The 26,122-nt window shown below is 39.5% G+C and overlaps 2 protein-coding genes across 4 annotated transcripts; one reads left to right on the top strand and one right to left on the bottom strand.

Annotated features, from left to right (window-relative positions):
- Positions 1 to 3,270: 3,270 nt before the first annotated feature.
- On the bottom strand, positions 3,271 to 16,717 carry fam78ab (family with sequence similarity 78 member Ab). 3 transcript variants are annotated; one of them, XM_078270650.1, is made up of 3 exons: positions 15,491 to 16,717; positions 15,103 to 15,406; positions 3,271 to 8,326 (listed from the first exon to the last, which is right to left on the bottom strand). In XM_078270650.1, the coding sequence occupies exons 2-3, from the start codon at positions 15,363 to 15,365 to the stop codon at positions 7,801 to 7,803; spliced, it is 789 nt and encodes a 262-aa protein (XP_078126776.1). In that variant the 5' UTR covers positions 15,366 to 15,406; positions 15,491 to 16,717; the 3' UTR covers positions 3,271 to 7,800. The 3 variants fall into 3 exon arrangements, with proteins under 3 accessions (XP_078126776.1, XP_078126777.1, XP_078126775.1); XM_078270651.1 differs by having other exon boundaries at positions 16,216 to 16,717; XM_078270649.1 differs by lacking the exon at positions 15,491 to 16,717 and having other exon boundaries at positions 15,103 to 15,443.
- A 565-nt stretch (positions 16,718 to 17,282) lies between these two features.
- LOC144530902 (inactive phospholipid phosphatase 7-like) lies at positions 17,283 to 23,976 on the top strand. Its single transcript, XM_078270648.1, has 3 exons — positions 17,283 to 17,550; positions 17,717 to 18,465; positions 22,178 to 23,976. Exons 2-3 carry the CDS (start codon positions 17,976 to 17,978, stop codon positions 22,564 to 22,566), a joined length of 879 nt encoding a protein of 292 aa, XP_078126774.1. The 5' UTR covers positions 17,283 to 17,550; positions 17,717 to 17,975; the 3' UTR covers positions 22,567 to 23,976.
- The last annotated feature ends 2,146 nt before the right edge of the window (positions 23,977 to 26,122 follow it).

Below are 26,122 nucleotides of genomic sequence, written 5' to 3'. Positions count from 1 at the left end.
CTAAGTCTTATGTTTTATTAATGTGGGTGAATGTATTAATATTCACAGAAATGAATTATGTACAAGGCAAGTTCAGGACCGATGAGGTGTGCGGTTTAACTTATCATAAAGCAGTTCAGCTTTAATTGTGTAAAGGATCTAGATGCTTTCCCTCAGGAGCTGCTCGTGATGTTTGTGTTCATTACAAAAGCCTTGGCAGAGTGTGGGAGATGTAGCATCCAACTGCATCACGTGCTGTAATTACACTGATGGCAATTCAAGTTTGCCTATAAGCACCCTTGTCACAGCTTGTGGGATGTTGTCCTTATTTAAGTCTTAGTCTGTCAGTCCAGATGTAGTCCTGATGTGCATGTTTAAACACCAATCTCGTACATAACTGTGAGGTTGTAATGTGAGCGCAAACAATGACAATTTACTTTTCTGCATTACATTTACATTCAAAATTACATGATATTGTCTGCAGGCCTTGAAAAAGCATTGCATTGCCTGTTGTAGCCAGTGATCTCAGATAAAAAACAGTTTTGTGTATTAACCCAAAGTGGAATTGTGGCGAAAGTAGATTGTGTTTGCAGCAGGCTGTTTAATCCTTTTTGTGGAGTTTCAGACATGTAACAAACACTGTCACTGCTGCTAACTGCAGTCGCTAGCAAGCTCAACATCCCATAATGTACAAGTGTCTAGCAAAAACTTAATTGATTAATTAATACACCCATTTTCTGCCACTTACATGAGTCCATGTTGTGTTAATTAATGAAATCCTAAGGAATTATTGTTATATTCTGTTAGGGGAAAAAACAAATGTGATGTATTCATCATACTTCCATGCTGTGGTCGGTTGTAAAATCGTTATTAAATTGCGTTTTATGTGGTATTAAAAATGTATTAACAAGACTTGCATTTAACTTGGAGAACTCTGCAGAAACCCTGTGACTAATACTATCAACATGAATCTCAACTTGTGACTGGAGGAAAATATGTGGCTCAAGTAGAAATCCTTCATTGTTTCTCCCTTCATTCATTTGTCCCGTTTGTGTTGACTGAGAATCCAACAGGCCAAACGGAATATTACATCATTGAAAGCGCAGTGATCCGAACACGGTGCAGTTTGTGGCCTCTTCGATCTCTGATCATTTCATAACAGACATAAACATCACAGTCAGTGCCTTCAGAAAGTATTGATTCTTTGTCAACACTGCATAAACACTTTCAACAGAAGCTGTACATAGTTCTGTACCATTAAATCCAAATATAGTATCAGTGTACCTCTATCTTCTCTACTTCACTGTTATCCAGACTTTTCACACTTCTCATTAAAGCCACCAGTGACTAAATCCCAAACTTGTCTAAGGATTTGTGAGTCGCTGTCCTCCATATCTGCAGTGATTCTCTGAGCCTGTATCAGCTCCCTTCTTACGCTTTTGACTAAAGATTCATTTTAAGCCCTTACCTACGTGCTTTATGTAATATATAACAAGTGATAAACTGAAAATTAGGCAACCCAATAGAGCACTTTGCAATTCCTTGAGAACTCCGTAAAGAGTTATAATGGCAGTGCAGATCAGAAGCGGTGCAAAAGTACTCATCTGCTATTATTGCTGTTCAGCATACCCGCGTACTGTCTTGCATTTCAATGACTTAATTCAGATTCATACGTTTTGATTCATTTGACCCAATGATTGTGTGTTGGTGGGATATAAAGAGTTTCCAAAGCCACTGAGATTTAGTCATTGCTCCATTGTGCCTCTGATGCTGAGAATTTAAGTCAGTTATACTTTTTGATATCCTTTAAATCTCCTTTGAAGATAAGAGTATAAATAGAAATATTACACATAAACAGTAGAATATATGAACGGATAAGGTCACAGATATTTTTTATATTTAACTTATTGCCATCAAATCCCATGAAAAAATAAAACAAACAATAAATTGATCATACTTACAATTATTGCCTGCTTTGTCAAAGCCTAATATAGATTATTCTTCTGTGCCATTGACCTCCATTGTTCTCTGAAACTATTAAAATCACATCAATAAGCCACACAGGGCACCTGGGTAGCTCACCTGGTAGAGCACATGCACATATAAAGAGGTTTGTTCCTTGACGCACCAGGCTGCAGGTTCGACTCCGACCTGTGGACCTTTGTTCCCCTCTCTCTCTCCCCCTTTCATGTCTTCAGCTGTCCTACAAAAAATATGGCCTGAAACATTCAACAACAAATCAATGAGCCACACTTTTGCACTAGCTGACATGTTCCTTCACTACGTAGAACACAGGCACTGCATTTTATTTTAGGTAAATTTCACATACTGTAATAATCACTAACAAATGTATTTTAATTCATAGTTGAAAATAGTCCCAATGCCCAGCTGTTTTTGGAAATTACTGAACCTTTTTTGAAAATGAAATGAAATATTAGTAAGCACTTTTTAAAGATGTAATGCCACATGCAGGGTATGGAAGTCAGAAAGTATTGGTCTTTTAATAGGATTTATTGAAAAAACAATATATTGCCAGTCTTATCTTTTAAATAGCAGTATAGCTGAAAGTGTAAATGAAAACAAAGTATAAATGAATATCCAGAAAATAATAGGCTACTATAAATGAATAGGATTGAAAAGAACTGTGAAGGACTCAGTAATGAGAGATGGAGGAGAGATAATAGAAAGAGTCACTTCATGAGTCGCCATTATCCACACTTCAACAGAGACTGGAGTATTTTTTTACCAGTACTGGCTCACACTGGCTGTAAAGGTAACAGTGTGTATATTGTTCATCCTCTCCTGATTTTATCCCATCCTTTCACACTACTAGATGTCCTTTCTTTAGTCCTTAGTTCTTATCGTTTTACATTGCTTTTAATCACTGTCGTCAACAAAAAGAGACATACATAGAGCAGTAACATCCTTTCTGATGCTGTAGAACTCTCTTGACTCTCCGAGGCATACAGTGCATCATGTGCTCAGCCATGTATGCGTAGCCTCTGGGTTTGTTCATACGCGTACAGGCTTTCAAGATTTTTCAATTCAGCACTCAACGTTTCTGTCAGGACTCAGAGGGTTATCTGGTTCTTTGATTTGTGCAGTAAAGGAACAAACAGCCCAACATGTTTGGTAAGGAATCACCCTGAAGTGACACATGTATGGATGAAACTAGTACAGTCATGCAGTATAAATTAGTCATTAAGGAAGGGAATGTAGACAGCAAAGGAAATCACATCGGGATAGGTATATCTCCACATTTAAGCTAAAAAGAAAAGGAAGGACAACACATAATAATTACGTACGTTTTATTCATTCATGAAAAAAAACTTTTTATGTATTTTTTCAGGGGTTGCATTTTCACAGTTTTAAATATTTGCCAGAACTGACCCATTTTCAAGTATCGGTGTAAAAGTCAAAGCTATACAAAAAAAAAAACGGCTTTAACTATTCCAGTGATGTATTTCCAGAAAACAAGCCAAACTAAATGAGAAGCATACATGTTCGCTCACATTATCGTATGTGCTACATTTGTATTTAAACCATGTTGACTTCATTTTTGAAGTAAGGAGAACAGCAAGATGAACTGAACTTTCCTTTTTCATGGGATAGAACCAAAAGTCAAAGGCAGGATGAAGGCAGGAGGTCCTGAGTGTGAACTTGGGATGTTTTATTGTTTTAAATAAAAGGATGATGATTCACTGATGTGTCATAGGAGTTACATAACTGCATAAAGTTCTGAAGCAAAGGTAGCAGCCCTCAGGAGAAGTGTAATGGTGTAGATTAGGCGATTAGGAGAGGAGGCTTTCATCCACATGGCACAGCCCTACAAGCACAAAACACTAATCTTCCACATGGCTACATTTTGACTTTGTGATGTTTCTCTGGAAATACAAATATGCTAATGCATTTAATGATCAAAAACAACTGAAAGCAGAACTGTTATTAAGTGCCAAGAGGTTTTAGAGTTCAGGAGTTACTAACAATGTCCTTCTGCATAGTTTTGGCTTTGTCCAATTTTGGCACCTTTTGCCCTCCACAGAGCAAATTAAAAATGTGCGATTTTGTTTTTCTGTGGCTTAGTTAAGGAAGCACATAAAGCATTTATGAAGTTCTTCTGTTGTGCGAACATAAAATACACATCATTTACACATCTGAAACAGACTCAGACACACACAGAGAAGACTATTAGTGCCCTTATCCTACAATATAACGTGAAATGCTGTTGATGTTGACAGGCACCTACTCAGTGACCTCAATACTTCCATTTCTCTTTCATAACCTACTCACTCTTATTTAACCACACAAAAAATACACGTGTCACTTCCTGTTTGTAAGTTAACAGGTGTTTGTGAATATGGCTTTGCAGCATGTGTTCAGCCGGTCCACGTGCAGGGCTGATAAATAAGTTCACACTGCCAATGTGACACTGTTATGACAATCGGATACCACGCCAGGCCTGCTCCTTTCCCCTCAGGGAGTGAGTGAGTGAGTGTGTGTGTGTGTGTGTGTGTGTGTGTGTGTGTGTGTGCGTGCGTGTGTGTGTGTCAGACAGAGACAGAGAGGGGGCAAGCTATTTCCCTGTTTTATGACAAGGACGTAACCTTCCCTGCACTGTTTGTGTGAGAGAGAGAGAGATTCATGACTCAACAACAGAATCACATCAGTGAAACTCCTCATCCTGCCTAAATCCCTCAAATGGGATTAAACACACACACACACACACATGATGTGAGTGTGGGACACTTTGCGTGTCAAGGTTTAACTACACAGTGCAGCTTGAGTACTATCCACAGTGTCAATAGATCATCACAAGACATTATGAGGCTGATACAAATGCTACGTTAAGTGAAAGGTCATGAGTCATGAGCTTTCTCTGCTCCCCTCAAAACAAACCCCAAATTGAAATAACTTGTGGTTGACATCCAAGTTGCGCTTGGTAAATGTCACTGTTATTTTAAGCTGGTTTTAATGTCTAAATGGGTTCAATTTGTTGTCATCTTCATATTCATTCCCTCACCGCCACTCGACTGTCTGCATTAAGGACTTACGGCTCCCCTGTCACGCAAACACTTTGACCCTGACCTTTGCTATCTGATCTCACTTAAACCTCACCCATGACTCTAGCTGGCCCTTGCATTGCATGGCACGACTTGGCACAGTTCAGTCCATCTAGGGCATGTAAGTGTGTCACAGCAGATCTAATTATGACAGCAGTCCCCCAATAGCCTTTTACTTCTCTTCTTCCTTCACCACAGAGCCCTGCGACCCAGCCTACCCAGAGCAGAGGCTATCGTGGTTATAAATTTTTTTAGCTCTGGTTCAGCTAAATATTACAACATGAATCCGCATGGTGCTCTGCAGTTTTCTTGCCAAGAGTTAGATGAGAATATTGATATCACTCTCGTATCTGTATACTAAATATGAAGCTACAGCCAGGAGATGGTCATCTAGAACCCCCCCGCCCCCCACACACACCCTGTAAAGCCACAACTTGTAATTTTTACACTTTGGTTTTTGTACGGCTCAAACAAATGAGATATAATGTGTTAATTAGTGAGCTTTAGAGGTGCTGGTAGGTGTATTTTGTTATCTTTGGACAGAGCCAGGCTGCTTCTAGTCTTGCTAAGCTAAGCTACCTGCCGGATGTAGCTTCATATTTAGCGCACAGACATGAGAGTATCTATCTTGTAATCTTATTCTCTGCAACAAAAGTGAATAAGCTTATTTCCCAAAATGTTGAACTATTCCTTTACAGTCTTGGTATAAATATTAGCCAAATCAAAGTACAAATGAGTTGAATCATAAAATAGTTATGTTTTGTAATGGTTAAATGGACAGAATAGCTTAAAAAAAACACAAAGAAATGTGGCTTGTTTGATGGATGAATGCTTTGTACAGCCGGTAGTAGGGAGACACTAATACACTGAAATAGCAGCAGCTTACTGATCTTTGTGAAATACATGAGCAGGTCAGACTTACTATGCAAATTATTTCTTTGGTTGGAGGCAAAACACAGGAACTTGGTGAGCCAACAGTAAGAAGATGGCCATTAACAGAACAAACTAACAGAGCTCGTTAACACATTTTAAAATAGTATGCACATAAATAACTTTTTACACATATTTTGGCTCCTCATGATGCCAAATAATGCAATTTTTCTCTGCTTTTAAGAGTTTTAAGTTTGCAGCTGAAGCCCTTTTGAAAGCTCAACAGCTAAACTGACATCTCATTTAATGTTGGTATTTAGCTGACCAGAGCTGTTTGTGTATGCGTCTGCTTGTGTCTTACATCTGCTGGCGGTGAACTTAAGGAAGACAAACCCCACATTTCTGCAGCGAGAGCTACCACTGGCAGGGCACAGAAGTGGGTCATCTATATGCCAACCGAGCAGTCAGGATCAAACTTGCATGCCTCCTGCTCTGCTTCTCAGCCTCGAAGACGGCTCAAAACGAGAGAAAGAATAGTGGAAGGCAAAAACCACTGTTAACATGAGAGACATGTTTTGATCTTAATAACTGGAGAATAAAAACAGCAGGCTATCTGCTCTGCTGTCAATCGTATACACATTTTATTGATTTTTGTTGCCTTCCAATCAATAACGCCCCTTTTCTTTCTATAATATTAAGTCTCCAGTTATTTCCCCTGTGTATGGCTGCTTATTAATCAAAGCATTGGTTGTTCAATGTGAGCAATGCAAACACTTAGTTACTCACTGTGGCAAGAAAGAGTAGGCCAGACAGGATGGATGAAAGAAGGGAAGGAAGTGAAAAGGGGCCCTGAGATGGAGTGATACAGACAAAGGTAAACTTGTGTTCTGATGTTGAATGCTACGGCTGCCTATAAACAGAATAAAGTGAATGAAATAAGGTGGAGTGCTTTCCTACTTTTTGCTTAAGTTGTTATTGCACATTATTATTGTGTTGAGTGCTATTGACAAGGGTTGCATAATGCACTTGCGCTTGGTTGTATAACTGTGTCTACGCAGAATGCTGGTTTTACTCATGAGATAAAATACATTTGTCAGGTAAATGCAACTGAACATAAAAGCCTTCAGTCCCGGGTCTTCTTCTGTGGTATTGTTCCTGTCCTAAACCTACACATGCCAGCACCAACAGCCTGGAAGAGATGGGACAATTGAGCAAAATACTGCATTGCACTTTGTTTAAGGCGAAAAAAGTTTGCAGTGGAAAGCGATGTAAACTTAAGGCAGCATGGATTGAATGTCTTGCATGTTTTTAAAAAAGTACTAAAATCTAGTAATATCACCCAATGCAACAAAAAACTAAATTAAATGCACTCTTTCCCAGCCCATAAATAAAAATTCAACTGGTATTCATACATAAGGTTTGTGCATGTCCATGTATGGAGCATGTGCGCAGACATGTTCATGTAAATACTTAAATACACCCACACTCACAAACCCCACAATACTTGGCCCAAACAGCCAAAATATAAAACTGAAATAAAAAAAAACAAAGAAATGCTCTTGTTTTTCATTTTTGCAATGATTTCATTTAGCACAGTGCGACCCGACCCAGTTTGAAGGTAGAATGGTTGCAGTTTGTTCGCTCCAGTTTCAAAAGTGTGTTCAACCCCGACCTCAGAGCAACAGCTGGTCTTTTTCTAAGAGCTGGTTTCGTTTGCCTGTTTTTCTCTCTGTCAGTCTTCTTTAAAACGTAAGAGAGAAGTATACAGAGGCATAAAGGAGGGAAAAGATTAAAGCAGTGGGAGCTGGTGATGAGCAGGAACAAAAGAAAGAAAACAAATAATAGATGATACTGTTAAGGTATCCAAGGCCAGTCTGGTCAGTGAAACAGGTCAGTATTTGGGTGGTATGACCACCACGGGGTCACCATTCTTTGGCCGCCACATCAGCACCTGGGCGTCATTGGCGTTGGGCTTGACCATGGCATTAGAGGGGATGGGCTCATTCTTGCCCAGGATCTGGGGTTGTTCCTGGGCCACGGGCTCATTCAGAACAGCCCTGTGAGCCAGAGGCTTCTCTGGGTCCACTTGAATGTGAAGCCGCATCCTCCAGCGGATTGTCTGCAGGACAAGTGTCTCTGAGGTGGCCTGGTTAATGGCCACCAGCCAGGTCGTAAAGCTCTGGTCACGGCGGATGCTGCTAAGCTGAGGCACGTTGCTGTCGCTGACGGGCACTCCCCAGGTCACGCTGGGGTAGAAATTGTCATTCATACTAACAGTAAACTTGCTCTCCTTCTTGGTGGGGCCTACCACAGTGCAGGTCTCCGTGGTGTTTCCGTACCACGGGTAGTTCACCCCATCCGAGTCGCTAATGGCCTGGATTTTGCCATCACGCAGGTCGGGGAGCTCCCAACTTGACCTGGAAGTTGAAAGGAGTCACAGATGAGAATTCAACCAGAAATGGAGCGTGGCTGTTGAGATTAAAGGATAATCACACTTTATTGCCACTTTGGTCTTTTGATCATAGTTTTGGTCATCATTTCTATCGGTTATAATAACATTGTATTTATCATCATCATCATCGCTACAACTAAGTCTGATGGGGCAGGGAAACATAAGCAAACAACAACAACCAAGCCAGTTCTTATTTAAAACTCTTTTGGAAGTTAAACTGGAAGTTAGCTTATGTTGACTGTAATAATGCCTAATTATACAGGAAAACGGTATGCTTGCACAAGTACAGTAAGCCAAAGTTGAACCAGGAAGTTGTCTTTAAACTGAAATGGATGACAGTTTGGGTCATAATTCTACTGTTTGCTTGCCTCTACCTATGTTTCATGATCCGTCTGACTTCTTTTTTTGTTATGTCATCATTTCTATTACTGATATAAATCATGGTCAAAAATAAGACCCAAGTTGTAATCAACCAGAATGATCTATTAGGTTTATCTCTGGCACAATAAACCAAAGGATTCCTCATGTTAAAAGCTTTCCTGTCTAATCCTGTCTAATACCTTTCTGTATACTGTAAATAGGTGAGAATTTTGCATCTCAAATTAGTGTGACTACAAGTCTCCCTCTTGATATCACTGTATATCCAACAACACATGACAGACACAAGGAGTTGTCTCAAAGCCTCACAGTTGGATATTTCCGCCAATTTTTAAACTGCAGAGGAGAAATACAATACAACAATAAAATATTGTGACACAAGCAGCAGGCAACACTGAATGGCTTAAGTGACCTGGCACCTACGGTATGCCTCACCTATAGATTTTCTGCCCACAACAGAAAAAAGATTACCTTTCATTCCCTGAAGCCGAGGTTCGGCAGGACAGAGGAGACAACAGTGTGATCACCAGCCACATGACTTACTGCCTGCTTATCCTGGCCTTGCATTCTGATTTATGTATTTGCCAAGGGGGTGAGATTAGCACGTCAGGCATGATAATAGCCTGACGTGTGTGTGTGCGTGCGTGCGGGTGCATGCGGGTGTGTGTGTGTGTGCGCACGTGCATGTTCTGAAAATGACTTAATCCTCTCAACTGATGCTACCAAAACATTTTGCAGCAATTCTCCATTTTGCCATGAACTTAGATGATATTTTAACAGTGAATATCTGCATCTGATTCTCAGCGGAAAACTTCTCTTATTTATTATTTATGAGCACATGGCTTGATATACATCTCTGGATTTTTAACAGCACAGACAGTATGGCCTCACAAGCATATGAACTTTATCACATGTGCTTGTGAGGCCATATATAACATGTAATGTCCATAGCATTTTAATTCATCAGGTGGTACTTCCCTCGAAAATAATACACTACACTGCCTAAATGCTGGTTTGTTTGACAGCCAAACTGAGACTGTCCTGTACATGAATTGCTGTGAAACTGTCCTGGTGAAAAAGTATTTTTGATGTACATCAAACATACTGTTGCAGCAAGCAGCAATGGCATGTTTGGGGCAAGCAAATACACATCAATTAGAGTAGACTGCACACAGATACAATGTGGAGTCGTCTACCTGCTGAGGAACTTTGATCATGAGTGGGGAGAACATTGCAGAGATACGCCTCACTTCCTGTTTGTGTCTTTGCTTCCTGCTTTGTCACAACCAAATGGTCTGCAATAAGTGGTGTGAGTGTTTGTGATAAAGCCACAGGGATGTTAAAAAAGCATTTACTCAACAACAAAAAAATACTAAACTGCCTCACATTGTAACTCCAGAGCATGACGGTTAAGGCCAATGTTGCCAATGCATTATAGCACAGTGATTCCCAACCAGGGGAAAGTTCTACTTCTGCTGCTGCCAGGGGGTACTTGGAAAGGTTGTGAATTATGATTTGACTAAAACATATATATATATATATATATATATATATATATATATATATATATATATATATATATATATATATATATATATATTATCCACATATGGAGTGAGCTGTAACACCTGAACACCACAGTTTGTGACTGAGAGTGGGTGCAAACAAGTTAGCAAGTGAGCAGAGAAGTCTAAACAGATAGCTAAAAGTAATGGATAAATGGCTGGAGCAGATAGCTAACATTAAAAGGAATATAAACAGTTCTAACAGTTAGCTACCCTTATTAGATACATACAGTATTTGAAACGTCTAACTGCTGCTACTGGTGGTATAAATGCAAACTTGACCAACCAAACTAAACACTGGCAGTTCATCTATTAAGTGCCTCGTAAAATTTGGACATTCACTAGCCATTTGGCTGGTGGACAAAAGAGTTCATTTTGGACCCTGCCTATGGCATTAAACCGTCAGTGATTATAGGCCCTGTGCTCTACACATCGAAATTGACTGAACCAATATCTTAGTCCAATTTCACTGCCACATGTTAGAGAATATAAGACCCTTCTTGAATAGCTACACCAAATGCATCCAAAAGATATCTGCTGTCTTCTGTGACATGTTGTCTGTGAAGATTGCATGTGTTTTACTCTAAATGGAAGTTGATTTCACGGAGCTGTAATTGAGCAGACTAGATTGGTGATATGTAAAAGGTTTATAAGCTTTAGGTCTGATGACAACACGAGGAACGAGGAATGGCTTCACTGAGAAATCGTATATTTACTGAGTAATGTGGAAACACAGCTCATTTCCTGTTTCTGCAACTTTGCTGCCACATTCATTTGCATGTTATGGGCACATTGTTTAGTCAATCAGAATTCTGTTGATAATAATAACAGATGGTGGATGTGTAGAAAGGAAGAAATAGTGTTCCAATGCAATTCATTAATCAACTACAGCAGGGATCTTCAACAGGGGGTCCGGGGCCCCTAGGGGGTCCTCAGAGTCAATGCAGGTGGGCCTCCAAATTATTGTTTAGTTTTTAAAGTTTTTTCAAAAATTAAAAAGTCTTAACATGAATCCAACATATTATTAGTAAATATAAGTCCCCACTGCTTACTGGCCTATAGGTAAGGTAGTCACCCACAGATACAGTTCACCCTAAGGATTCACTGTGCCACATGTATGTTTACCATCAAAACATGATTTATAAAATCAAGCCAACAATTATTAGGCTATTTGAATAGCAGTCATGTGAACAAATTAGGACACCCATGCTAAAGTTGACTAAAAAGAGGAATAAAAAAATCATCTTTAGGAAATTGATCTTAATGCCGTGGCATGGTTTTATTTCAGTTAGCCTAATAGCTGGTTTGATTTGCATTGAGAGATGATTTTATGGAAAGTACCCCATGCCAATCTCTAGGTATGGTGAACGGTATGTGACGATGTGGGGCTATTTTAATTCCAAAGGCCAAGGGAACTTTATCAGGATGCATAGTATCCTGGATCCATGAAATAACTGGCCTTTAAAAATAAAAATCTGCCTGCCTCTATGGGACTTTAACATAGGGGTGTACTTACTTATGTCCCCTGTATTTTAAGGAAGAACATTTATTTATTTACGATACATTATTGTCATTCACAAAGAACATTGGTGTCCTTAAAGATTGGATTTTTCCTCTTTTTTTTAATTAAGGCATTAAACTCACTTTCCAAAAGATGATTTTTTTTATTCCTCTTTTTAGTCAACTTTAGCATGGGTGTCCTAATTTTTTCACATTACTGTATAAAGGCTTTAGGCTGCCTTACAAGTTGTTGTAGACCTAGTTTAATATGCAACATATAGTAGGGGGTCCCTGCTCCGTCTCTCTTTCAGTTAAGGGATCCTTGGCTAAAAAACATTGAAGACCCCTGAACTACAGCATGCTCAAGCCTCACCACCTGTATGTGTCGTGTGTAGACACTTACACACTGCTCCACTAAAGAATACTTAATGTTCTTAACTTCATATTAATGTTCATGACAAGGGTTAACCTTCTTTTTTAATCACTCTAGCCAGTGCTAATTTTTACAACAGATGAATATTCATTTCCTTGTTTTTAGTTTCACTTCTGCCACAGTTCCTATTTTTTACAACAGTGCAAGACGCCTCGTGTAATCCACCCATCCGTATGTGCCTGCCTGTTGATAAATACACACATAAAGCCACACATTATTGCCATCAAAGAAACTACTTAGTATGAGAGTCTCAGCAGTGAGAGCAGACTCATCTTTTGCATCCTGAGAGCGGATTAAAAAATGAACACGAAAAATAAGTGGCCTTAATGTGGTCATGAAGTTTAATGACTTTAATACTGCGGTATAGCATGACATGTAACGTAGGCTACATTTGTTTAAGTGTGTGAGCTACATGGGGTAGAATAAATAACGTAGACACTGCACAAAGAGGGGATCTGTGGGTGGGTGCATTTAAAAACCCTTATATATAGGGCTATATGCTGTATATGTGTCTGTTACATCCATGTCGGTTAGTTCCAGTTTGTGATCACTGATCTTTTTTGTCGATGTGGTTTGTTTCACTGTTTGTGATTGGTTCAAAGAAATGTCAATAAACCACAGCAATTTTTTCTCCCATCCCGGAATGCTGTGTGGACTAGCCAGACCTTCCTCTGCAGCGTGTGGAGGAAGGTCTGGCAAAGCGAGACCAGTCTGTATAGTACCATAAGCTGTCATGAATTGATGAGAATGTTATCTCTTAATTTTGTGTGGGCACAGATACTTTCCTGCCTTAGGAGCTATGTTCTTAAGCACATATTATATGTTAAAGTGCTGATTAACCATTACTCTTTAATAACTGACCCACTTCTGTGACAGTGTTTGAAATTTCAGAATTTAAGTCTTTTTCAATGACAAGTTCATGCTATTTTGCATCCCGTTTGTTAGATGTTAATACCGTCTTGAAAAGAATCTTTTACTAAAAAGAAGAGAACTAGGCTACTACTGTGAGCCCAGTAAAGTACAGAACACTGGGAATTACCTTTCTCCAATTTTATGTTTTGAACTTCAAAGTGGGGAGCTATTTTACTTTTTGTATATATTGTGTTTCAAAATTGGACGTTTTTGAATCTGTCTATGTTCCTTCTATATGAACGATAAAAAAATAACTTGACAAAAGAGCGTAACAATTTAATTTCAGCTAGATAAAAGAGTAAATATACACAATACAATAGTGTTGCTTGGATGAAAGCACAAATACAGTTTACAAAAGGCATTACTCACACTGGACTTTTAGAAAGGAAGACTTTCTCACTGTCTCTTTATTTCTCACACACACATATTCAGGGCCAAACTGGGTTAGAGGTGTTGGGGAGGGGACTGTCTCTAATCTTAGACATACAGCACTTAAACATCCTTAGCTGCAATATCTACAGATAAAGCATATTCTGCGTACACACGTAACGTTTGCTTGTGGTTGCCCAATACAGGATATAACTATATAATGCTAGCTGTCTAACATTTGTCATATATATTTATCCTGCACACACACACACACACACACACACACACACACACACACACACACACACACACACACACACACACACACACTGAGAAAGAAAGGGACAGATAATAAGAAAGAAGAAAGAGACCTGTTAACAAATCACTCTGTGTCATAAGCGTATTTCCTTAAAGCTGAATTTGTAATCGCTAGCTGGTGCTAAATAACTGTGTATTGACAAGTGGAGGGATCTGAAAGGTCATAGCAATTATTTTCCATCCCAATGTCCTGCACTCATATCTGTCAGCTTTTTAAGTACTTTGTAGCCTGCAGGCATGCAGCCCCAAGCCCACATACTCTAGATAGCTGAGCTACTGATTGAACATTAAAGTTAACTTACAGACAAGTCCATTTATTTCCATAAATCATTTACTTATCTTCCTCAATACAGATGTTATTGTGTAATATTTTGATTGCACAGCACAGACTAATTCTGGTGTTCAACTGGGAAACCCAGATGCAGATTGACAAGTTTCACTACCCAACAATATTTCCACTGAAGAATAATTTTAGCATAATGTCTAAGACAAACACAGGAACGCCAACACTCTCACAATGCCATTACACTGAAATTAAAGGTTTTCTTTTGGTGGTTGGTTGACTCTTTTCGTTTCTCTCCTCTGTCTGGCCAGTTTGGCCATGAGTGCCTAATGTAGGCCTACTTGAAATGGCATTCTTCTACTGAAGTCCAATCTCAAAACTTGAAACTCTCTCCATGTAGTTCTCTACTTTGGGTAAAAACACTTCTCCGAAGTGTCTCCTGTTTTAATCAGATTTGGATGGTGCAAACACAATATATGTAAAAGTGTTGATTAACAGAAAACGAATCTTTAACTATTTTGATCATTGATTCGCTTCAGTAATTTTTCAAGTAAAAACTGTGGATATGATAGTAAACTGAATATGGGTTTTGGACAAAACAAAACATTTTCCATGTCTTAGACCAAACAATTTATTGGTTAATCGGAAATATAATTGGCAAATTAATCGATACTAAAAATGTGTTGTTAACTTGTTTCTGTAACCCATGAGCAAAGTTCTGACGTGGTAAAGAGTAATTGTGATTAAAAAAAAAAAACATTTTCAAAGTAAGCCTGTCAACCTTGATTTAAATTACATAATCTGATTTGTGGCAGTGTCCATCTGAATAGTGTTGGGATTCAATATTCCAAACATAAAGCATTATACTTAATATTTCCCATTAATTCCTGGTACATGAGTCTCAACCAAATGTTCAACACATGCTCATCACCTAACAATGATGACCGTCAAAGCCTGACAACAGTAGAGCCCATGATACTCACATCCCTTTGTTTCCATACGTATTGTAGAACTCCATGTGGTTACAGGCTTGAATCCAGCCGATGGTCCATGTCTCTTTACCGGCTACTGGCGGCACCAGGACCCGGGCTTGAGCTCGGAAGTGCGGTGTCCGGTAGCGCAGGACCACGCTGGATGACTCGTCGATGCTGGTAGGATTTGGGTCGATGGAAGTGTTCACCTCCTGGACGATGATACTGTCTCGGAAACTCTTAGGCTTACACCTGATACTCTGGATACAGCCCATTGCATTAAATAGCAACACAATCCACAACAACGTCCAGAGGTCTGGAGAAGAAGAAAGACGCATGGAAACAGCAAGAAAATCACCACAGGCGGATCCAAATCATGTTTAAAAAAAATATAGCTTACCAGATTAAAAATGTTTATTTATAGCAGACTGTCTCGTGAAAAAAGTCATGCATCTTTGATGCAACACTACTTTCAGAAAAGAAGAAAGCATGCCTAAAAAAATCTTCATTGCCTAGTTGTAGAGCGCATGCTTTCCGGTGCGTAAACGCAACTTCATCAAACATGTGCAGGTAGAATAACTTCCCATTATCCGTGCACTGATGTTTTCATGCTGTCAAGTTACAAGTAATTTCCTCCTAAATGTGCTTTATCATAAAAGGACTTTTGGCAACATGCATCCATTGCAAATGTGCACGTAAAAGGTTCTGGTTAATTATGAGTTAAATAATTAACGAAAACTATAATGTTACATCTTGGCGTCAAATTATCTTTTGTGTGATTTTTGATGTCATTACCAACTAATCTCTGGACTATCCAAAGGCTAATGCTCTATGTCCAGCTGATGACAAGAGTCATAATCAAAAATGTTGTGCTGGACAGTGCACGCGGACAGTTAGAAACAACAAATGGCAGCTCAGAGCTGACGCTCACATTATGTGGAGCAGCCGTATGTCCATTTAATCCGCAAGAGCTTCAATTCCTCCCAATAAAAAGTGCAATTTAACGATTTAAAGAGCGTTATACTGAACGCTCTTTAAATCTCTTAAAATGAACGGCTCATGCAGTGAAATTGCATGAATTGGATATGTTCAGCCGACAAAAACAACATGCAAAAATAAGTCTACCTATATAACAATTCCCTGGAAAGGCTCCAGTGTCCTCAGCAGGGTGAAATCCTGGAGAAATTCAGAGTGAACGGTGGCTCACACAGTTCTTCGGTCAGAGAGGTAATTCCGTTATCTCCTTCACACCCGCTCCTGTTACTATCCCCCTTAGTGCTGCAAATTATTTCACCGTCCCACAGAGAGAGGTAGCATTTCCACAAGCATTGAAACCTAGTCGAGTTGGAGACGGAGCACCGCAACATCCAAAGGACACCGCTGGGTTAACTTTAGCACCCATTTCACCGGATCCATTCTTAGATTTAAAAATAAATAAATAAAAATATAACGCCTCGAAAGGGAGAAATGCCCGCTGTTACATAGTTCGACCGAGCCGACAGTTGCAGTCCTGTCAGTGATGGGATGCAGTTTAGCCTAAATTCCTGCACAAGCTGTCATTTCTCCGTGCTCGTCCCATCGCTGCCACGGCAGGTTCACCCCGCTACGCATTGGTCTATGCAGCTGCCTGGGAAGCAGCTTTATAAGTATCTTTGAGACGACACTTCCGCTCTGAGCTGCAGGCATGCTGGGAAATGTAGGCGTAGCGGATTTCAGCCTACAGAAAGATGAAATTATACATGTTTTAACAGTTCACCTTACACCTTCTACGCTGAGCCTTTGTGTATTTTGCCCATAGACCTATGTTTATAGACTTATACGCATGCGTCTTCAAATAGGCTAACGATAGGCTAATATTACTAATCAACAGCCTATAGCAGCACTATCATGTTTTACTGACTAGATCATATTCCTTACCGTTTTTAACTTGGAGAGAAATGAATAGTAACTTAATAATAATAATAATAACAACGTGTGATCATTTTGTTTTGTTTATACTTTTCCGTGATTAACTGTTTATTAGGCTTTTATCCACAAAACACATTATTTATCTTTATATTTATTTAGGCTATTCAATTACTTTTATTTGTATTAGCTTTTTGTTTAGCAGCATGGTACCACTGACAATCCTCCCTCTGTCTCTGTAAAGCTGACATCATGATATGGTGCTCCTCTGTCCTGCCGCTGTCTGTTTAAGCACCTTGGAGAACTCCGCTCCACAGCACAGCGCACTGCAGAGGTTGAATCGGGTTTGTGCGTAAGCTACGTCAAATTCTCACGGCAGTACCAAATGCTGCACTAGCTGGGCTGCTTCGTCTTCACCCTTTGTTGGCGATATTGTCTGACGGTTAACTGTTTCAGGTTTTGCCTGCGTCGCCTTATGCTACATCCCCCTCTCTTCGCTGCCAGGATACCAGAGGTGTTATCGAGACTGCAGGGCAGAAGGGAAGCCTTCGCTTGGTAAGATGACAACACCGTGTCTTGCGTAGCCTATTCCTTGCACATTTCCTACACTGAGCCTGTTTTTCTCAGCAGCACACGCAGTGAAGCACCTGTTAACTGTGTAGTTGTGCCATGCTGTGGCGTAACAAGATGCTCATGTTGTTATTTTATCTCCATGCTGTAGATCGGGTTTCACTGGACTGGCCGAGGCAAATGCCATTCAATACACTCTCCCAGCGTGCATGGGTATAAACAGCATGGCCATCGCGCATTCCAGTGGGTCTAAATATATCTATTAAGGCCACAGGAGGGGGAGGACTGTTGTAGGGGTTTCATCCTGGGACGTTTCACTGTCGTGGTGAACTCGCACCACTTCAATTATCTTCTGGAGATTGACAATTGGTTATTACACCCACAGAGGAGAACTTGGCCCTATCCAAAACATGCCCTCGAGTAACAGTGTGAGATCCAGGACGAGGGAGAGAAACAGCGTCCTGAGCAGACCTGAGTTCATATCCCTGAACCAGCCCCTTCGCGGCGGCGGCGGCGGCGCTGGCTGCCCCTCTGAGAGCCGAGGCAGCGCCAGGCGACCGGGTCAAATCAAGCACCAAACAAGCCAACCGAGTGAAGAACCTACCGACAGTGGCAGCAAGGATAGGAGAGAGCCCATCAAAATGCCAGAGGAAGACTGTATGCTGCTGAACCCTTCATTTAAGGGAATAGCGAAAAACTCCCTCCTCGCCATTGACATCTGTCTGTCCAAGCGCATGGGGGTGTGCGCCTACACGTCGTCCTCCTGGGGAGGCTGCCGCTCCATGGTCGCCCTGTTAGCGTTCACAGGGCACGGCATCACTTGGATCATTGGCACTATCGTGTGTCTCACAAGGAGTAACACTCTGGCTGGGCAAGAGGTCCTGGTCAACCTGCTGCTTGGTAAATGGCACACCACACTCACCAACCTCTCCAAAACTTCAACAGTAGCTCAGGCAGGGGCGGAGCCAGATGTTGTAAACGTCGGGGGTATATGATCCCCTGTGGAGATTTTCCCCACCATGAATGGCAGCTATAGTCCTATATTTTCAAGCCATTTACTCTGTACATCATTTGGGAAAACATGATAGTTGTCAAAGCCTACATCCTATTTTGTATCGAACTGTTCTCCAACTGTCTGACTGACAGTTGAGAGTGAAATGACTCATTTCACTCCTGCCATCTAAAGAGAGGCAACAATTGATGTTACTATTTTTAGCATAACATAGATAGGGTATGAATTCGGCATAAACAGCATTACTAATCTTGAAACCTATTTTGTTATAGAGTGTACAATACGGCTACACACTATATCGTTTTTTTATTGTCATCGCGATATCAACTGCCACAATAAACACATCGCAAAAGGCTGCGACAAATTGCGAAAGACAGAGATTTTTGTGTTAGTTGAAAGAAAATAGTGGCGCCTTTTATGTTCAATTCAATGTTCATGTTTTGAAAATGATTTTCTTTCATTTGTTTTAAATTAAACAAGCAGTTTGTTGTATTTTAGCAGAATACTGAAAGCAGCAGAACTGAGTACACTTTAATATCTCTTTATTTATCACAAGTCATATCGTTATAGCGATATTCGACAACGTTATCGCATATTGCATATTTTCCCCATATCGTGCAGCCCTAGTTTTCAGAATACATTTTTTAGCTGAAAAATCTAATACATTTGAATCAATCCCATAATCTGGGCTTCTCTGACTGCAATACACCTAGGAAAGTAATAAATCCTCTGAATGCCTTAGGTCTCTAGTTTGTGGTTCTAAAGTTTCATGAGAGTTTGATTATTCTCGATGTCACAACAGGTCATTTTATACAGTGAAGTCAAGTTTAAAAAAATAATTGTCTCACTACTATGAAATGGCTACTCTGGGGACTAACATAATCACACGTGAATACAGTTGGGCTAATTGAATCCGCAAGAGTCTCAGGTTTCCAGTCATATTCAATTTATGCAATTCCAAGACTGTTTAGGACCTCAGTATTCAGGAATATTGAAATACAACATTTTGGAATAGGTGAAACATTTAAAATAAAAGGTCTTTATTGTTGATTCAGTACTAAGTTGTCCATCCATCTAATGGTAAAAATTGTGTAAAGCCAACATATTATACAGCAAAGAGCAGAGCAGACTATATGAGATAACGTTTTTGTGAATGGTTGGGGGTACTGTGTTTGTGTGTGGGGGAGGGGGTGTGCAGGCAAGTGCACATGTACTGTACACACACACACACACACACACACACACACACACACACACACACACACACACACACACAATCTGGACCCAAACACAGATGATTGACCTAAAAGCAGTACAAATCTCCTGGCTGTGGCTACCTTGAGCTCTGACTGGAAGTCTGTAAATCTGTGGATTGAGGACAGTGTTGTACTGTGTTTGGGACATTGTTGGGCCCCAAATGCTGATTCATTATTTGTTGGCCAGGATCATTTCTATTGAAAATCTCCAAACGTGCTGAACAGTGGGTGGGGAATTACTATTTAATGCTGACTGAAATTCTGTTTTGTTTTCACCTAGCAGGAAAGTAATCAAACAAGACTGGCCTGTCAGGTTCGGTTTAATTCATTCCACTGCCATGAGCATATGAACTGTGAAGAAATATTTCCCATATAGTGTTTTGAAATGACTGGGACTGTCAACAACACTACTGAGCATGCCAGAGACTCCCAAAGCAGACCTTGACTGTGCAGAGGATGTTCCCATTCTTATCAACTGAGGTATAGCTCTGCTTTGGTGTTTTCTGGTTTCTTCTTCTTTCTTTACTTAGTTACTTCTCCAAGAAGCCATATTTACCTCATATCACCCACACTTCTTTTAAAACATTCATTCAAAGAGGAAAGATACAGAGAACTGGTAGATGCTTCAGGTATGCAGTTGTGATCACAACAATACGATAACATTACTATCACTGCTTCTCTTGATAAGATCATTGAGGCAGAGTCTGGTGTAATTTAAATGCCCAGCTCCATGTACAGTATTTAAGGACTGCATGGATGGATGATAGTAACAAACACATGACATCACACAGCTGTTGTCTTTAATTGAATTTTCATAATGCCACCTGTGTGCAGCTCTTGATTTTGTGTTCGTAGAATAATTCAGCAATACCACGATTGAAGCAGCTATAATTATAGAAAGTAGTGGAGCATTTAGTGTTGAAGAGATAGATATTTTGCTTTGGTGGAGACCAAAACAAAGCTAAAAGGAGAGTGAATACTCTGCTTACATTCATCAGCTGAACACACACACAACTCCTGTTCTGCACTTTTTGGAGATGGAGTTTTCTGTTGCTTTAGTCAGCTGAAGGGCACCACAAACAGGGTTGTCCTTACAGCTGATAATATGATGCCTCATTGCTTGGCTCACCTTCTGCCTCCCATCAGTACCTTTGGGATGTGGACTGCCAGAGGGCACCATAGGGCCCTGCACCAAAGTCCTCACTCACATCTTACCAGTTTCATTGTCTGCTTAGCTTATGTCCTGAACAGTTTTTACTCTTTTTACTAGTCTGCCCACCTCTCTTTTGTTCCTTCATCTCTTCCTTTTGGTATTTAGATTTATCTTCCACCTCACTAGCCTGCCTTTAAGGAGCTGGAATAGAATGAAATAATAGCCCTGTTAGGACAGCGAGTGGGCGACTGGAATGAGAAGTAGGGCAGCAAAACCAATATGTCAGACAACTGACAGTTATTTAGCTTGTGGCTGGTTGAGTGTGTGTGAAGATGGCAGACTTGAACAGAAATTAAAGATGGCAATGTTGGGGATATTTTTGGGAGTGCTATGGAGCTATAAAGGGCATCTGCAAGTGTCCGGTATGTGAACTCAAAGCAAATGCTTCTCAGTACTGTATGGCTTATTGGTTATTCTTGGTCACCAAGATATCTGTTTACATATGTGCTATAGATGCTTTCTGCTTTATTTGAAGAATCACTACATTATATAAAAAGTCACGATAGAACCACGCTGTCCAGTTTGTCACTCTTAAATGTTAATTGTTCTGTCCAGTATTGTTTTCAGATTAACAAGACTATGAGTCTGCCATGCTAGCAGCTCTGTGAGGCTGTACTAGGGGGACAAAGTTGCTTTGAGCTAAATGCTAACTTCAACATGCTAACATGCTGCATAATGTTTACCATGTTCTCCAACTTAGTTTAGCATGTTGGCATTTTAGCATTTGTTAATTAGCGCTAAACACAAATTACAGCCAAGGCTGATGGGAAACTTTTGCAAGTATTTAGTCAGAAATTAAAGTACTGGACACTTTAAAATATTGACCTGATGATGATGATCACAAAGTTATTACAATTCCTCCTGAGGGCAACATGAATGTCTGAATGTCATGACAATCCATCCAATAGTTGTTGAGACATTTCACTCAAAAGCACAAATGTGAACCTTATGGTGGCACTCAGAAAAAGTCAACTATTGGTACTACTCATAGACTGTAAAAAAAAAAAAAGAAAAAAAAAAAGAAGGTATTACTTTTAAGTAAAGGATCTTAATTACTTGAATTGTCTAGGTTATAGCATGTCAACCAAATTGTTTAGCATTTATAATCTGACTCCCTTTTTTCGCAAACAGCCCTCATTCTTGACGTCATGACTGTGGCTGGAGTACAGAGACTGGTGAAGCGCAGAGGACCCTGGGAGATGATGCCAGGCTTCATGGACTGCGTCGCCATGGACATCTACTCCTTCCCTGCTGCTCATGCCAGCCGGGCCGCTATGGTATCCAAGTTCCTGCTGTCCCACCTGGTCCTGGCTGTGCCGCTCCGCATCCTGTTGGTGCTTTGGGCCCTCCTGGTAGGCATGTCCCGCGTGCTGCTGGGGAAACACCACCTAACTGATATGGTGTGTGGCTTTGCGCTGGGCATGCTCCACTTTAGCTTAATGGAATCAGTGTGGCTCTCATCAAGCACTTGTCAGACTCTTATTTCCATAAGCACGCTCAGCTGGAGCCCCTTTTTCTGAGCTTTTGATATAAGGCTATGCTAGCACACAAAGCTTATTTGATACACTAACCTCGCAATGTCAAGGACTTATAGGTCTGATGAAGTTATTTTTTAAAGGGTCCGAAGTTCTATGTGAATAGAAAAGCATTCATATATGGAATCAGATGCTGGCTTGCAATTAACACCCAAGACTGGCAGTTAACAAGACATTACAAGACCTTCATAATGCTTCACAAATTCTAGTATTTTCAGTCAAACCTACTAAAATACACCTCTACTGCTCCTTAACTTCAATTGCGTACTAATAATATAAGGGAAATTAAGAAAACTGAAAACTGACAATGATTTGGTGAAAATGTACATGTATGATTTTTTTTTATGTTTTTAATTCTCATGCAGTATTGAAAGCTGGTACCATTTATCCAAAACTGAACCACTTTCTATTCAACAAAATCTCTCCTGTCTGTGTGCTCCTTTCTCTTTGCCATCTTAATTCCTTTTACTTCCTCCTTCCCTGCTACCTCTTCCTCTTTTCTCTTTCTTTTTTTTTTTTTTATATTTGTGCTTTTATTTTGAAATATTGATATACTTAACATTGGACACGGTGTGTGGTGTGAGGCTGTAATATTGGATATAACACTAAAATATATAAAGTGATTGTTGTTTGGATATTCCATATTGTTCCTGATTGGCATGACTATTATGTTTGTATATTTCTGATGGAATTCTGTTCTTACTGAATGTTGATCAAATATGAACTTATTTTAATGCCACTCAATTTAGCTGATTGTGTTAAAGAAATGTCACACTTGCACAGAATTTAATATTTTTTTTACAGGGTCAAATATAATTTCCTTTCAACGTGCCATTTATGCTCCAATGAGTTTCATTTCTCTTTTTATAGCAGATATTTCTCATTTCAGGCTACTGCACATCAGTCTAACAGATGCTTATGGTTTGTCAGTGAGGCTGATTATATGCCCCACAAAACAACTGAAGCGTGTGTGTGTGTGTGTGTGTGTGTGTGTGTGTGTGTGTGTGTTTCTGACTTAGGCTATACCCTCGGGTACACATTTCAGACTAAACACCAGTTAATTGGAGTTGGCTTGTCCAAATGGGGACGTGTGTGTGAATGTTGGCATACAAAGTAAAAAATATCTGTTTGCAATATCAGTTTTGAACAAATTGTAACTTTCTTTTGACTTTGGACCTTTGAATGAAACCTACTGTTTTTTGTGTGGTTTGGTGTGTAAATACAGTTTTGTGTATATTAGTTTGCTTTGTTCTATACAGGGATCTGTATGTCATGTTTTTACTTTGTTTTTTCCATCTCTTTAATAAAGCGTGGTGGGCTGTCAGTAAGTAAAATGTGGTTGCCTTTGCGTTTTATTATTTTAAGTGTGAATAAATGCGGTTTTACTGAGGTTTGTCCATACAATATGGCCGACACCCCCTTCGAATGACGTCATCGAATACTATGTATATGCCAACAACAGTGGAACTACGTGTTCAGTGTGCTCTGTGTAAGTAAATGTTTACTTGACATAAAGCTTGAGTGGTTTTAACATAGTGTTTCAGTCTTGTGATTGTTTTTAACTTCATTCATCTCATTTTATACCAAATAGTCAGTCGTTGACACTAGTTTCCCGTCACATGGCTCTTACCACAGAAAAATCTGATAGGAAACAACACCAGTGCAATGGTGTGTGCTCTGAAACAGTTCAAATAGCAGGAACTGAAACTGCTTTAAAAATACCCTCTGACAGAGTCGGAAGGGAAAGAGTTTCAGCAGTCCGAGATTCTTATGTGTTATCTGGTTGTGTGTGCATTGTTAGACATCAGAAAAAAAACGTCAAACATTTAGAGCAAATGGTTGTTGTTTTTAAAATTTTGATAGAGCAGTAACAAAGAAAGAATGCAATGCAAGATGCCATGTCATTCAACAAAATGAGGATGATTGTTCATGTTAATCAATGCCATCATTGGAACAAAGTTTTCACATAAACACAATTAATATCACTATGTATGCAAACAAAGAGATGGGTGGAGATTTATAAAAATAGACAGTGTCGTTAAGCTGCAGTAGCCTAACTTGACACCATGGTATTTGAGGACTTTTTCTCTACAGTTTCTCAAAGTAAAGGAGTCTTTGCTGTCATGTCATGACCATGCATTAAGTTATAGCTTCATATAGAAGGATTTGCAAAACATGTGCAACATCACAAAATTAGAGCTTGTTCCAATACAGGTTTGTCTGTTTTTGCGCCAGAATTAAGGCCTCTACAACCCTGCATAGAATGTACCCAAAATATCCCCGTGAGTAAGCAGCGTTCACATGGACTGACTCAACAGACACTACACTTTCTTCTGTTGTGTCTTTGTGCTCTGTTTATGTCATGCTCAGGGGAAACATTAGACACCACAACTTTCCAGGTGCCACTGACCTTTGTGTATCATGTAGGTATGTAACCTATGTTATAAAGCCAAACAAGTATTCTGGTGATTGTCAGTGACATTTGCATTTTCTCATCTTCCTAAGTATTCAGAAATGTTCTTTCATTAGGATAAACAGTATGGTCTAATATATCACCATTTAATGCATCGTAGGCTAATAAAAACATTTGTCACTGCATAAAAATGTAATAAACTCAAAAAAAATTGAAATTGGCCAAATTGGTGGAGTGAATTATGTGTTTACACTCAAAACATAACTCCTATAGGCTCAATGTTAACTGCTTTAATAAACATTTGTGTAAATTCATCATTATTTTTGTGTATAGTCCAAATCTGTACAATGTGACTTTTGTAAATTTATTACTGAGAAAACAAAAAAACATACAGTAGCTGGTGGATCAGTGAAAGATATTTGCAGCCATTTAAAACAAATGGTTGAAGAAGAGTGAGACAAGTGCTCCCTCTAGGGTTCTGCTTGTCTTGGCTATCATGAGCTCTGGCAATATTTTATTGTCTTAAGGATTCAAAGCAGCAAAACCCTATTTATTTAAAATTATTCAGACTGTGACCTGTGAAAAACAGCAAATCAATAAAAAAAAAAAAAGCATGATACAGAGAGAAAAATCCTTGAATCCATTGGAATTAAATTTGATGATTATCCAGATTTGAATGTTCTGCATCTCTGTTTCATTCTCATTGCCTAATTTCATCCCTTTATTTTATCGTATATATTTTAAATAAATCACATCACATTAAAGAGCAAGCATGTTCATATATGTTCCTTTCACAGACAACTTTCTTGTGAAGCAGATGAAGCATTACAAAAATAGCACCTATAATTTAGAGGGGATAACAGGTAAATGTGTAAATAAGTAGATAAATGAAAAGCTAGAAGAAAGCACGGATTGTTTTTACTTTTCCATTTTTGGGTGGAAATATTTCAATTGAATAAAAAAAAAAAAAAAATTCAGTAAGAAATTAGTCATACCAGTAAGTAGACTCAGTCATACCTGACTCAAAACCTGGACACTGATGTAAATGTAACCATACTCACTGACATAGCGTGATACACTGTTTAGATTAATTATGAGAGGGGACAGTCTTACATTTCACTTCTCTAT

The sequence above is a fragment of the Sander vitreus genome, chromosome 16 (genome assembly GCF_031162955.1).
Source record: "Sander vitreus isolate 19-12246 chromosome 16, sanVit1, whole genome shotgun sequence".
Lineage (NCBI taxonomy): Eukaryota > Metazoa > Chordata > Actinopteri > Perciformes > Percidae > Sander > Sander vitreus.
Note: the sequence above shows the minus strand (reverse complement) of the source record. Positions and strands in the feature narration are given on the sequence as shown.